This window comes from Bubalus kerabau, chromosome 1 (assembly GCF_029407905.1).
Source record: "Bubalus kerabau isolate K-KA32 ecotype Philippines breed swamp buffalo chromosome 1, PCC_UOA_SB_1v2, whole genome shotgun sequence".
Lineage (NCBI taxonomy): Eukaryota > Metazoa > Chordata > Mammalia > Artiodactyla > Bovidae > Bubalus > Bubalus kerabau.
In genome coordinates, this window is record NC_073624.1 from 19947810 (window position 1) to 19962455 (window position 14646).

Here is a 14646-nt window from a genome sequence, read left to right on the forward strand (position 1 = left end):
TAGGAGATAAGAAAAAAATATAGAATGTTGGGGTTAATTAAAAAAGGAATAATAATGAATGGAAAAGAAGTTAAGTATAAGATGGAAAACATAGGAAAAAACCCTTTAAACATGGCTCATTGAAAATTGATGAACACTGATAAATACCAATGAAGAGCAGAGAGTAAATGAAGTTAACAATACCAAGAATGAAAAGGGACATCACTACAAATCATACAGATTTTTTGGTCATAGTTTTTGTGTTGTTGTTTGTTTTTGGCTGTGCTGTGGCTCGGGGGATCTTAGTTCCCAGGTCAGGGATTGAACCTGGACCCATGACAGTGAAAGTCCAGAGATTTAACCCCTGGATTGCATAGCTTTATTAATAAAATTTATACATTTCATGTGGATAAGTACACAAAAAGTGTCAATTTCTCCACAGCCTTGCAAACACATAGGTATCTTTAAAAAAAAAAAAAAAAACACAGTCATTCTGACATGTGTGAGATGATATCTCTTTCTGGTTTTGATTTACATTTCCCTGATGATTGACAATGTCAACCATTTTTCATACACCCACTGGCCATTTGTATGTCTTCTTTAGAGAACTGTCTATTCAAGCCCCTGGCCAATTTTTCAAATGAGTTATTAGGTTTTGGATTTTTTTTTCTTGAGTTGCAGGAATTCCTTATTTGTTTGGAAATTAATACCTTATATAATTTGTGCTAGCTTGCTTTTTCACTCTGTTGATGTTTCCTTTGGCTTGAAGAAGATTTTTAGTTTGATATATTCCCACTTGTCTATTTTTGCTTTGTTGCCTGTACTTTTGACATCATATCCATGAAATCGTGAAGCAATGTGTTTTTATTTTGTGATGAAGCTATCACATATCTAAAATGTAATTTTTATCTGGCGATGATATTATACAATCACACATAGTAAAATAATTTCAGATAAATAAATGAATTCAAAATTAGGTTTTGAATATTCTTTAGTGGAACTGTAAAATTATTTGCAGAAAATAAAACTTGATTCAATATTATTTTGAGATTAAGAATGGCATATGAAGCATTTCATTAAAGGCATTATAGATTTGATAACATACCCCCCCATTCACATATTAACCTTAAACATATATGCAAAAAATGGGGGAAATATTTACAAAAATATTTAAGAAAAAGTAAGTGATGTTTCTTTACAAGACTATAAAGAAAGCTGAGCACTGAAAAATTGATGCTTTTGAACTGTGGTGTTGGAGAAGACTCTTGAGAGTCCCTTGGACTGCAAGGAGATCCAACCAGTCCATCTTAAAGGAGATCAGTCCTGAGTGCTCATTGGAAGGACTGATGCTGAAGCTGACACAACTGAGTGACTGAACTGAAGTGATGTTGGTTTATAAAGGATTCCTATAAATAAATAAAAAATTTTAAAACAGTCTAGAGGAAAAAAAATATTGTCATGAAAGATATCATAAAACTGTAATATAGGAAAGAAGATAATATTTTTGTATACAGTGTTTGTGAAAGTCGCTCACTCATGTCCAACTCTTTACGACCGCATGGAGTATACAGTCCATGGAATTCTCCAGGCCAGAATACTGGAGTGGGTAGCCTTTCCCTTCTCCAGGGGTCTTCCCAAGCCAGGGATCGCACCTAGGTTTCCCACATTGCAGGCAGATTCTTTACCTGCTGAGTCATCAGGGGAGCCCAAGAATACTGGAGTGAGTAGCCTATCCCTTCTCCAGTGGATCTTCCTGACCCAGGAATCAAACCGGGGTCTCCTGCATTGTAGGCAGATTCTTTTTACCAGCTTAGATACCAGGGAAGCCCTAATGTGGATTTAAAAAAAAAAAAAAAAAGCACAATGCATGTTCTTATGTCAAGACTATGAAGAGAATAATACTCTTTTAAAATTAATTATTTATTTGGTTGTCCTGGGTCTTAGTTGCAGCATGCAAATTCTTACTTGTGGGATCAAAAGAAAAAAAATTGTAACTACATGTGGTGATGGATATCACTGTATGCGTGGTGATGATTTACCAATATGTCCCTTATGATTATATAGTGGAAGTTAGAAATAGATTTAAGGGCCTATATCTGATAGATACAGTGCCTGATGAACTATGAAATGAGGTTCATGACATTGTACAGGAGACAGGGATCAAGACCATCCCCATGGAAAAGAAATGCAAAAAAGCAAAATGGCTGTCTGGGGAGGCCTTACAAATAGCTGTGAAAAGAAGAGAAGTGAAAAGCAAAGGAGAAAAGGAAAGATATAAGAATCTGAATGCAGAGTTCCAAAGAATAGCAAGAAGAGATAAGAAAGCCTTCCTCAGAGATCAATGCAAAGAAATAGAGGAAAACAACAGAATAGGAAAGACTAGAGATCTCTTCAAGAAAATTAGAGATACCAAGGGAACATTTCATGAAAAGATGGGCTCGATAAAGGACAGAAATGGTATGGACCTAACAGAAGCAGAAGATATTAAGAAGAGATGGCAAGAATACACAGAAGAACTGACAAAAAAGATCTTCACGACACAGATAATCACGATGGTGTGATCACTGACCTAGAGCCAGACATCCTGGAATGTGAAGTCAAGTGGGCCTTAGAAAGCATCACTACGAACAAAGCTAGTGAAGGTGATGGAATTCCAGTTGAGCTATTTCAAATCCTGAAAGATGATGCTGTGAAAGTGCTGCACTCAATATGCCAGCAAATTTGGAAAACTCAGCAGTGGCCACAGGACTGCAAAAGGTCAGTTTTCATTCCAATCCCAAAGAAAGGCCATGCCAAAGAATGCTCAAACTACCTCACAGTTGCACTCATCTCACACGCTAGTAAAGTAATGCTCAAAATTCTCCAAGCCAGGCTTCAGCAATATGTGAACCGTGAACTTCCTGATGTTCAAGCTGGTTTTAGAAAAGGCAGAGGAACCAGAGATCAAATTGCCAACATTGCTGGATCATCAAAAAAGCAAGAGAGTTCCAGAAAAACATCTATTTCTGCTTTATTGACTGTGCCAAAGCCTTTGACTGTGTGGATCACAATAAACTGTGGAAAATTCTGAAAGAGATGGGAATACCAGACCACTGATCTGTCTCTTGAGAAATTTGTATGCAGGTCAGGCAGCAACAGTTAGAACTGGACACAGAATAACAGACTGGTTCCAAATAGGAAAAGGAGTACATCAAGGCTGTATATTGTCACCCTGCTTTTTTAACTTATATGCAGAGTACATCATGAGAAACACTGGACTGGAAGAAACACAAGCTGGAATCAAGATTGCTGGGAGAAATATCAGTCACCTCAGATATGCAGATGACACCATCCTTATGGCAGAAAGTGAAGAGGAACACAAAAGCCTCTTGATGAAAGTGAAAGTGGAGAGTGAAAAAGTTGGCTTAAAGCTCAACATTCAGAAAACGAAGATCATGGCATCCGGTCCCATCACTTCATGGGAAATAGATGGGGAAACAGTGGAAACAGTGTCAGACTTCATTTTTTTGGGCTCCAAAATCACTGCAGATGGTGACTGCAGCCATGAAATTACAAGACGCTTACTCCTTGGAAGGAAAGTTATGACCAACCTAGATAGCATATTCAAAAGCAGAGACATTACTTTGCCAACAAAGGTTCGTCTAGTCAAGGCTATGGTTTTTCCTGTGGTCATGTATGGATGTGAGAGTTGGACTGTGAAGAAGGCTGAGTGCTGAAGAATTGTGTTGGAGAAGACTCTTGAGAGTCCCTTGGACTGCAAGGAGATCCCACCAATCCATTCTGAAGGAGATAAGCCCTGGGATTTCCTTGGAAGGAATGATGCTAAAGCTGAAACTCCAGTACTTTGGCCACCTCATGGGAAGAGTTGACTCATTGGAAAAGACTCTGATGCTGGGAGGGATTGGGGGCAGGAGGAAAAGGGGACGACAGAGGATGAGATTGCTGGATGGCATCACTGACTCGATGGACGTGAGTCTGGGTGAACTCCGGGAGTTCGGGATGGACAGGGAGGCCTGGCGTGCTGCGTTTCATGGGGTCGCAAAGAGTCGGACACGACTGAGCGACTGAACTGAACTGAAGAAAAACATAAACACTATGTTTTACACTTAGAACTAATATAATGTTACAAGAATTACATCTCAATTAAAAATTTTAACAAACAAGATTGGAATATGTAGATAAAAATTAATTTCATCCTTACCTCATTTAGGCTTCTCTGGTGGCTCAGACAGTAAAGAATCTGACTGCAGTGTGGGAGACTCACTTGTGATACCTAGGTTGGGATGAGCCCCTGGAGAAGGGAATGGAAACCCATTCCAGTATTCTAGCCTGGAGAATTCCGTGGACAGAGGAGCCTGGCAGGCTACAGTCCATGCAGACACAAAGAGTCGGACACTAGCATTTTCACTTAATGTCATTTTGTGGACCCAAACTAAACTCATCACTTAGATTTTAAAATATCAAATCTCACTGGATCCTACAGGGTTGGGACAGACACACAGAAACATACAGTAAATCACCTGCACACCAGATATAGGCTTCCTCCTTTGGAGAGCATGAGTTGTAATTCCAAGGGTCAGAAGGACACTGCCAGAGAGAGGTGTCAGTTTTCTGACACCGGATTCCATCCACCCACTGGGGTCTAGAACCTTCTCTAAGAGCAACAGAAGAGTTGAGGGTTCCACTGTCCCCACAGCCAAGCTGTCTGCAGATCACGGACACAGTGATGTCTTCCATGGGGCTGCGGCAGACACTGCCCCAGGTCCCGTTGTAGAAAACTTCCAGCCACCCAGCACACTGCTGGTCCTCACTCACCATCCTGAGGGCCAGGAACTCTAAGGTTGAAAGAGAGGAAACAGGACACAATGAAAACTTTGCTGCATGTTCTAGGTTTTCCTTTCTTCTAGAAATGGTAAACATTCATCTCTGACCTTGTTCAAGAGATACCCACTAGATGACAAGACTGACATTGCCTCCCTTTTAACTGACTTTGTCCATTTGTATCTGTCTTTCTATTTCTACCACAATGGTGTAGTGGATATGAACTGAGAGGAAGACCAAACTGTGTGGGCGCTAGTCAGGGAGGGACAGCTGAATTCTGCTTCCTAACAAAATCTTTGAAGAGTATGTTAAGGGATGTGATGTGGATATTAGGGAGATAGGCAGAATAATTAACCCAAAATGTCCACATCCCAATCTCTGCAATCTGTGAATATGTTACCATAGCTGAGAAAAAGGATTTACAGATGTGATTAAGATAAGGACCTTGGGATGGTGAGATTAAGCTAGAATATTGTATGAACAATGTGAGCCCAGTCTGAGCACATCCTTAGACCCACTATCCTTAAACATGGAATACATTTCTTAGCTCTGCCTAGAGAGAGAAATGTGACTCTGGATAATATCTGGAGGCCTGTAGCATTGCTGGTTTGATAATGGATGAAGGAGGCTGTGAACCAAGGGATGTAGGCAGTTTCTAGAAGCTTGAGAATTCCATGGACAGAGGGGCAGGGCAGGATACAGTCCATGGGATCGCAAAGAGTCAGACACGACTGTGGGACTAACTTTCTTTTTTTTTTATCTAGAAGATTGAAAAGACAAGAAATAGATTCTCCCCCAGAGCCGCAGAAGTGATGCAGCCCTGCTGAAGCCTTGATCCAGGCCCAGGGAGATCCCTGCTGGACATGTAAGCTACAGAAGTGTAAGGAAATAAATACATGTTGTTGTAACCCACTAATTGGTCAATTGTTACTGAAGCAAAAGGAAACTATTACTATGGATTTAAAACTTTTGTAGGTAACTGGAGAGAGCCCTGCTTTCAAGAAAAACTGTAAAAAACGGCTCTGCCAGGAAACACTGCTGAGAAGAAAGGACCAGATCCTCAGCTGCTGCGGGAGGAAGTGAAAGCACCTCGTCTTCACGTCTGCTGGAAAGACAGGCTCCATGGGAGGAAGCCTCCTTCTCTGGTCCTTTAGGCATCTCTCCCTCAGGGCTCAGACCCCGTTCTCCAGGGCCCCACCCCTCCCCCACCTGTGGACAGTGCGCAGCGCAGACCTGAGCAGATGACCCCCGCGTCCTGCTTGTGTCTGCAGTCGTGCCGCCCCCAGCCCCGGGAAGGGCACTTCCACACTTGGGACTCCTTTCCTGTGCAGTTCAAGTTGTCCAACCAGATGGGCCCTGATCCTGCCCCGAAGTGAGCAGACCCCACGGCATTGAGGGCTTCTCCACAGCCCAGCTGCCTGCACACCACGCGGGCATCGTCCAGGTCCCAGCCGTCATCACAGATGGTGCCCCAGGAACCCTGGTCGAGGATCTCCACTCTCCCGGCGCAGGGACCGCCCCCGTCCACCAGGCGGAGCTGCCTGCTGTCTGAGGAGAGAAAAATGGGACAATGGGACGTCGACCTGGGGAATGAAAAGGGTCTTCTGTTCTGTGGGACCCTCACCTGAGCAGTAGGGGGCGCTCTCCTCGGAGGCCGCAGAGCCTGCAGGTTGAGACACGGAGTCGTTGCACTGGGAAAGCACCTGGATCTGGTTTCCTAAAGAAACAACAATGATCAGAAGTCTGGAAGGGTTGGAGAACAGGAAACTGAATTAAGGGAAATGATGACCTGGTTAGTTAGTTAGTTCAGTCACTCAGTCGTGTCCGACTCTTTGCAACCCCATGAACCGCAGCACACAAGGCCTCTTTGTCCATCACCAACTCCCGGAGTCCACCCAAACCCATGTCCATCCAGTCAGTGACACCATCCAACCATCTCCTCCTCTGTCATCCCCTTCTCCTCCTGCCCTCAATCTTTCCCAGCATCAGGGTCTTTTCACATGATAGAGTTCTTCACATCAGGTGGCCAAAGTACTGGAGTTTCAGCTTCATCAGTCCTTCCAATGAACACCCAGGACTGATCTCCTCTAAGATGGACTGGTTGGATCTCCTTGCAGTCCAAGGGACTCTCAAGAGTCTTCTCCAACACCACAGTTCAAAAGCATCAATTCTCCATTGCTCAGCTTTCTTTATGGTCCAACTCTCATATAGCCATACATGACTACTGGAAAAACCATAGCCTTGACTAGACGGAACTTTGTTGACAAAGTATTGTCTCTGCTTTGTAATATGCTGTCTAGGTTGGTCATAACTTTCCTTCCAAGAAGTAAGTGTCTTTTAAGTTCTTGGCTGCAGTCACCACCTGCAGTGATATTGTGGCCCAAAAAAATAAAGTCAGACACTGCTTTCATTGTCTCCCCATCCATTTGCCATGAAGTGATGGGAACAGATGCCATGATCTTAGTTTTCTGAATGTTGAGCTTTAAACCAACTTTTTCACTCTCCTCTTTCACTTTCATCAAGAGGCTCTTTAGTTACTCTTCACTTTCTGCCATAAGGGTGGTGTCATCTCCATATCTGAGGTTATTGATATTTCTCCCAGCAATCTTGATTCCAGCTTGTGCTTCTTCCAACCCAGCGTTTCTCATGAGGTACTCTGCATATAAGTTAAATAAGCAGGATGACAATATACAGCCTTGAGGTACTCCTTTTCCTATTTGAATCCAGTCTGTTGTTCCATGTCCAGTTTTAACTGTTGCTTTATGACCTGCATACAGGTTTCTATAGAGGAAGGTTAGGTGGTCTGATATTCCCATCTCTTGAAGAATTTTCCACAGTTTATTGTGATCCACACAGTCAAAGGCTTTGGCATAGTCAATAAAGCAGAAATAGATGTTTTCCTGGAACTCCCTTGCTTTTTCAATGATCCAATAGATGTTGGCAATTTAATCTCTGGTTCCTCTGCCTTTTCTAAAACCAGCTTGAACATCTGGAAGTTCACGATTCACGTATTGCTGAAGCCTGGCTTGGAGAATTTTGAGCATTACTTTACTAGTGTGTGAGATGAGTGCAATTGTGTGGTAGTTTGAGCATTCTTTGGCATTGCCTTTCTTTGGGATTGGAATGAAAACTGACCTTTTCCAGTCCTGTGGCCACTGCTGAGTTTTCTAAATTTGCTGACATATTTTGTGCTGCACTTTCACAGCATCATCTTTTAGGATTTGAAATAGCTCAACTGGAGTTCCATCACCTCCACTAGTTTGTTAGTAGTGATGCTTCCTAAGGCCCACTTGACTTCTCATTCCAGGAGCTCTGGCTCTAGGTGAGTGTGAGTGATCACACCGTCATCAATATCCAGGTCGTGAAAATTTTTTTTGTACAGTTCTTCTGTGTATTCTTGCCATCTCTTCTTAATATCTTCTGCTTCTATTAGGTCCATATGATTTCTATCCATTATTGAGCCCATCTTTGCATGAAACGTTCCCTTGGTATCTCTAATTTTCTTGAAGAGATCTCTAGTCTTTCCCATTTTGTTGTTTTCCTCTATTTCCTTGCATTGATTGCTGAGGAAGGCTTTCTTATTTCTCCTTGCTATTCTTTGGAACCCTGCATTCAAATGGGTATATCTTTCCTTTTCTCCTTTGCTTTTTGCTTCCCTTCTTTTCACACCTATTTGGAAGGCCTCCTCAGAGAGCCATTTTCCTTTTTTGCATTTCTTTTTTTGGGGGATGGTCTTGATTCCTGTCTCCTGTACAGTGTCACGAACCTCTGTCCATAGTTCATCAGGCACTCTGTCTATCAGATCTAGTCCCTTAAATCTATTTCTCACTTCCACTGTATAGTCATAAGGGATTTGATTTAGGTCATACCTGAATGGTCTAGTGGTTTTCCCCACTTTCTTCCATTTAAGACTGAATTTGGCAATAAGGAGTTCATGATCTGCAGTCAGCTCCCAGTCTTGTTTTGCTGCCTGTATAGAGCTTCTCCATCTTTGGCTGCAAAGAATATAATCAATCTGATTTCGGTGTTGACCATCTGGTGATGTCCATGTGTAGAGTCTTCTCTTGTGTTGTTGGAAGAGGATGTTTGCTATGAAAGCTGTGACCCAGCAGTAAAGTAATCATACTCTTATTGTTCACCTTCTCCGTGCAGAGTTTTCCTTCTGACAGTATCACAATTTTTGTTTTAACCCAAGTGTTGCTATAAGAATGAGTTAAGTAAGTTGTTGTATCCCTAAATCTATCCCTGTGCTGTGCTTAGTCGCTCAGTCATGTCAGACTGTTTGTGACCCCCATGGACTATAGCCCACCAGGCTCCTCTGCCCATAGGATTTTTCAAGCAAGAATACTGGAGTGGGTTGCCATGCCCTCCTCCAGGGGATCTTTCCAATCCAGGGATCAAACCCAGGTCTCCTGCATTGCAGGCAGATTCTTTACCATCTGAGCCACCGGGAAGGCCAAATCTATCCCTAAGTAAAAGCAAAACAAAATTCTTTCTGAAGGATTTCTACAATTTCTTCAATGTCTAACTTTAAAACAAACACTTAAATAAAATAGATCTCGTGAAAAACAGAAAGGAAAAAGGAGACACTGGAAAGAATTTCCCAGATTTTTCAGCTGCTAGATTTACCTGACAGAGAATTTAAATAGCCACGATTAAAGTGTTTACAGAAATAATAGACAAAATGTGTATCTTTGCAGAGAAATAACAAAAGTGAAGTACTTCTAGAGCTGAAAAATGTGTTAGCTGAAATTAAGAACTAAAGAATAATAGTAGCTGTGCACTAGCTCAGCATAAGGTAGAAACATCACAGTGCAAGATCAGAGGATAGTCTTCAAACTAGAAATTCAGGTCACATGACAAGAGTTCTGGTTATATTGTTGTATAGAAGATTTTCCCCCAAAATTTAGCCCAGTTCAGTTCAGTCACTCATTCATGTCCAACTCTTTGTGACCCCATTGGCTGCAGCTCACCAGACTTCCCTGTCCATCACCAACTCCTGGAGCTTGCTCAAACTCATGTCCATCAAGTCGGTGATGCCATCCAACCATCTCATCCTCTGTCATCCCTTTCTTCTCCCACCCTCAATCTTACAGCATCAGGGTCTTTTCCAGTGAGTCAATTCTTCTCATCAGGTGGCCAAAGTATTGCAGCTTCAGCTTCAGAATCAGTCCTTCCAATGAATATTCAGGACTGATTTCCATTAGGATCCACTAGTTTGATCTCCTTGAAGTCCAGGGGACTCTGAACAGTCTTCTCCAACACCACAGTTCAAAAGCATCAATTCTTTGGAGCTCAGTCTTCCTTATGGTCCAACTCTTACATCCATACATGACTACTGGAAAAGCCATAGATTGACTAAATGGACAATTGTCAGCAAAGTAATGTCTCTGCTTTTTAATATTCTGTCTAGGTTTGTCGTAGCTTTTCTTCCAAGGGACAGATGTCTTTTAATTTCATGCCTGCAGTCACCATCTACAGTGACTTTGGAGCCCAAGAAAATAAAGTCTGTCACTGATTCCATTATTTCCCCATCTATTTGTCATGAAGTAATGGGGCTGGATGCCTTGATCTTAGTTTTTTGAATGTTGAGTTTTAAGCCAGCTTTTTCACTCTACTCTTTCACTTTCATCAAGAGGCTCTTCAGCTCCTCTTTGCTTTCTGCCATAAAGGTGGTGTCATCAGTGTATCTGAGGTTATTGATATTTCTCCTGGCAATCTTGATTCCAGCTCGTGCTTCACCCAGCCCAGCAGTTCACATGATGTACTCTGCATATAAGTTAAATAAGCAGGGTGACAATATACAGCCTTGACATACACCTTTCCCGGTTTGGAACCAGTCTCTATTTCCATGTCCAGTTCTAACTATTGCTTCTTGATCTGCGTACAGGAGGCAGCTCAGGTGATCTGGTATTCCCATCTCTTTAAGAATCTTCCAGTTTGTCATGATCCACACAAAGGTTTGGCATGGTCAATAAAGCAGAATAGATGTTTTTCCGGAACTCTCTTGCTTTTTCTGTGATTCAACGGATGTTAGCAATTTGATCAATATGAAAAGGCAAAACTTTTAGCTGAAGAAAAAAATATATACTTCATTTTGCTTATGACTTTGGGTCATTAATCAGAAAAAGACTCAGTTTGGCAGTCTTCCAGTGGGGTCTTTCAGTGCTGCAATTAGATGTCACCTGGGGCTGAAGTCATTTAAAGACTTGACTGAACTCTGGTTCTGTAAGGAAATTCCCAGAAGTGTCCTAAGGGTAAAGGAACATCATGGCTTCAACTTATTCCGAAAGATTTTACATATTCAGGAAGAAATGGGGCAGAAGGGGAATCGAGAAGGAAAGACACTCACACACACAGAGATTAAAGTGAAATATTGATACTAACATTTAGAAACCCAGGTAAAGGTCATAAAGAAATTTTTATATAACTTTCCCAACATTTTAATGTCTCAAATGATATCAAAATTTTAAAAATTAAAAGGTGAAAACAACTCAAAGAGAATTCATTGCCAGGACACTTTCACAAAAATACTCATAACATCAAAAATAAAATAGCTAGGAGAAATCCTAGTAGAAGATGGGCAAAATCTCTGAGAGAAATTCAAGATATAACTGAATGGAGGGATGTATTATGTCAATGATTTGGAAAACTCAACATTGTCAGTGTCAATCATCCTCAAATTTCTTTGTCTCCTCTCAAATTTTTAAATCTAATCTCAGTGAAAATACCCTTAAGCTTTTCTTTTGGTGAAAATGACAAGCTGATTTCTAAATTCATACAAAATACAAGCAACCGAGAATGACCATCACAGTTGGTAAGAAAAGCAACAAAGTCAGAGGAGTTAATATAAAGTAACTCTTGTAAATTAAAATTATTAAGACTAACTACAAAGTTTGAAACTCTGGGAGATAGTGAAGGACACGGAAGCCTGGTGAGCTGTAGTTCATGGGGTCAGAGTCAGACATGCCTTAGCAATTGAACAACAACAATGACAAAGTTATGACAATTAAGAAAATGCAGTATTGGTGCAAGCATAGACAAATGATAACATGGAACAGAATAGAGAGTCTTAAAAAGCACAGACATACTTGCCCTTCTGCTTATGACGAAGGCGGCACTGAAGTGGGGAAAAGAGTCTTTTCAGAACAAGATTGACTCAATTGGATGTCCATATGAAACCTATCTAACACCAATATCAATCCCAGAAGGAATGCACAATTATATGTAAGAGAAAATACTAAAATTTCCATAAGACACTCTTGGAGAATGTTTTTATGATCTTGGAGTAGGCAAAAATTCTTTTTTAAAGGCTATAAGAAGCATTATATGTACAGGGAAAAGTTGGCAAGTTATGTTTCCATAAGATTAAGAAATGAGTTCATCAAAGGACACCACTGGATTAAGAAAAAGAAAATAAAAGACCAAGGGTTAAACATGGAAAGTAAGTAACACATATTTGCATCCAAAGACATTGTCATGGTAAGTAGTAGTATCATATCTGTAATAGTCAAGAACTGGAAACAACTCAGATTCATACTGTCAGTAGAATTGATTAGTACATGGCCATATGATCAAAGTCATACTTTACAGTAATAAAAAAAATAAAGTGCTACAATATACAATATCATGCTGCTGTTGCTGCAGCTAAGTCGCTTCAGTCATGTCCAACTCTGTGCAACCCCATAGACAGCAGCCCACCAGGCTCCCCTGTTCCCGGGATTCTCCAGGCAAGAACACTGGAGTGGGTTGCCATTTCCTTCTCCAATGCAAGAAAGTGAAAAGTGAAAGTGAAGCCACTCAGTCGTGTCCAAGTCTTCGAGATCCCATGGACTGCAGCCTACCAGGCTACTCCATCCATGAGATTTTCCAGCGAAGAGTACTGGAGTGGGGTGCCATCACCTTCTCCAACAACATCATGAGTGAATCCCAAACATAATTTTGAGTCTAAGAAATTAGATACAAAAGATGCAACATACTGCATCATTTTATATAAAGTTCAAAAATTGATAAAACTCTCTATGTTAGTAGAAGTTGGGTAAGTGCTTTTCCCTGTCGAGGAGAGGGGACGACAGTGACTGTGGGGCTGGGGACATTCTCTTTGTTGCTCTGGGTTGGGGTTCATACTGAGGTCTATACTTACTGCTCCTACATTGTTTTCTATGATTATAAGTAAGCAACAATGTAGCTTAAAAATATATTATTCCCCTTCACACTTCTTGCCCTGGCCTGAAAAATGAAGGAACAATGAGAAGATCCATATTTCACCATGAAATATCTGACTTTGAAGTCCATTTTCCCTCACTCTCTGCTCTTGGGGACATTTCACTCCAGGAGCATCCTGAGTACCAGTAGCCCTTCCCTGTCTCTTACCTGAGCAGATCACAGAGGCTGTGTTGCCATGGGAACAGTCAGGACCACCCAGAGAAGTCACAGGACAACTCCACAGGAAGGACTCAGCCCCTGAGCAGTGAAATCGGGCTGTTAGGATCTGATCACCTCCTTCCACCAAGTGTGGTCCTCTGGGGGTGGAGATGGCGACTCCACAGCCAAGCTGACGACAGACAACATTGGCATTGGCCAGACTCCAGTGGGAGGCACAGAGCACTCTCCATCGTCCAGAAATGTTCATCTCCACCTGCCCCTCACATTGAGAGGAGCCGTTTGTCATGAGCCGGACTTCTGAGTATGCTGGTAGGAGAAGACAGAGTTTCAGCAAAATCACATGACTTTCTCACCTGAACAAGGTGTTCACAGAGGTGAAAGGCCTGACCTGCATCTCACCTGAACAGACAACCTGAGCAGCTCCACTGTGGTGACAAGTGCCCGCTGGACAGGGCACTCTGGGGCAGACCCTGAGCTCAGGCTCCTCCCCCTCACACCTGAACTCTTCAGCCCAGACCCGGCCATCAGACTCTCTGAAGAGCTCATGTCCCAGGACAGACACAGCCTTGCCACACCCCAGCTCTGCACAGATGACCTGGGCAGTGGGGAGTGTGAAGTTCCCATCAGACACTGGGGTCCAGACTTCTCCAGAATGCACTTCTACTCGCCCTGAGCAGGGTCCATCCCCTCCAGCCAGACGCACAAATCCTAAGAGGAAACAACAAAACCAGTGAGTGTTCATGGTACTGACCTCAAACCACACATTACAGGCCGTGGTGTGAAAGTTTTTCTTTTTAAAAATGGAGCATGTAGAGAGCCTTTGACAGTTAGTGTCCTAATCGAATTTTCATCAGCAGGTTTCTGAAAAGAAATCCAGGAGGATTACAAGGTCAGTTTGGGATGGCTGAATCCCAAGAACATACACTTTGAGACTGATTAGAAATCTGAATTCCTAGGTCTAGGAGCCTAGAAACTACAGAGCACAATTCAGATCATTGGAATGGCTGAATGCTGGAAACACATCTTTTAGCATTGGTTGGAGAAGTGAATTTCTCATTTAGCAGCCTAGGACTTACAGATCCAAGGATAATGTGTAATATGCCAGCACTTAAAAGTAGAGATATGCAGAACAGAACCCACCCAGAGGAACATGGGCTATGATATGAGAGACCTAGCATCCAGACAAGCTTAGAAAGCTTTCCTGGAACTTGTTGGGCTAATATTCCGATCAGTTTTCTCTCCCAGGAGCTAGTCCTCAAGTGACTTAGGTGAGGGAAAGTCTTGAGGCTGGATCCATGAGGGGATGCCAACCTGTAGACGGGTGACGGCTCCAGAAAAGAAATATAGATGCTGTCACTAATTCGTGTTTATGTCATCACATGTTGTCTCTTCGATGGCAAAAATTCCATGAATTTCTTCAGTGACCTCAGTGGGAAAGAAGATGAGTTAAGAAAACTCAGA

General features: G+C 42.1%; 1 protein-coding gene across 1 annotated transcript in view; it reads right to left on the minus strand.

Annotated features, from left to right (window-relative positions):
• The window catches only part of LOC129644173 (antigen WC1.1-like), a 62794-nt gene that overhangs the window by 35915 nt on the left and 12233 nt on the right, over positions 1–14646 (minus strand). Inside the window, exons 3-7 of the mRNA XM_055569654.1 lie at positions 13585–13893; positions 13174–13491; positions 6425–6517; positions 6034–6348; positions 4500–4814 (exon numbers count right to left, since the gene is read on the minus strand). Coding sequence (XP_055425629.1) covers positions 4500–4814; positions 6034–6348; positions 6425–6517; positions 13174–13491; positions 13585–13893 — 1350 coding nt within the window. The remainder of the gene's footprint in view (positions 1–4499; positions 4815–6033; positions 6349–6424; positions 6518–13173; positions 13492–13584; positions 13894–14646) is intronic.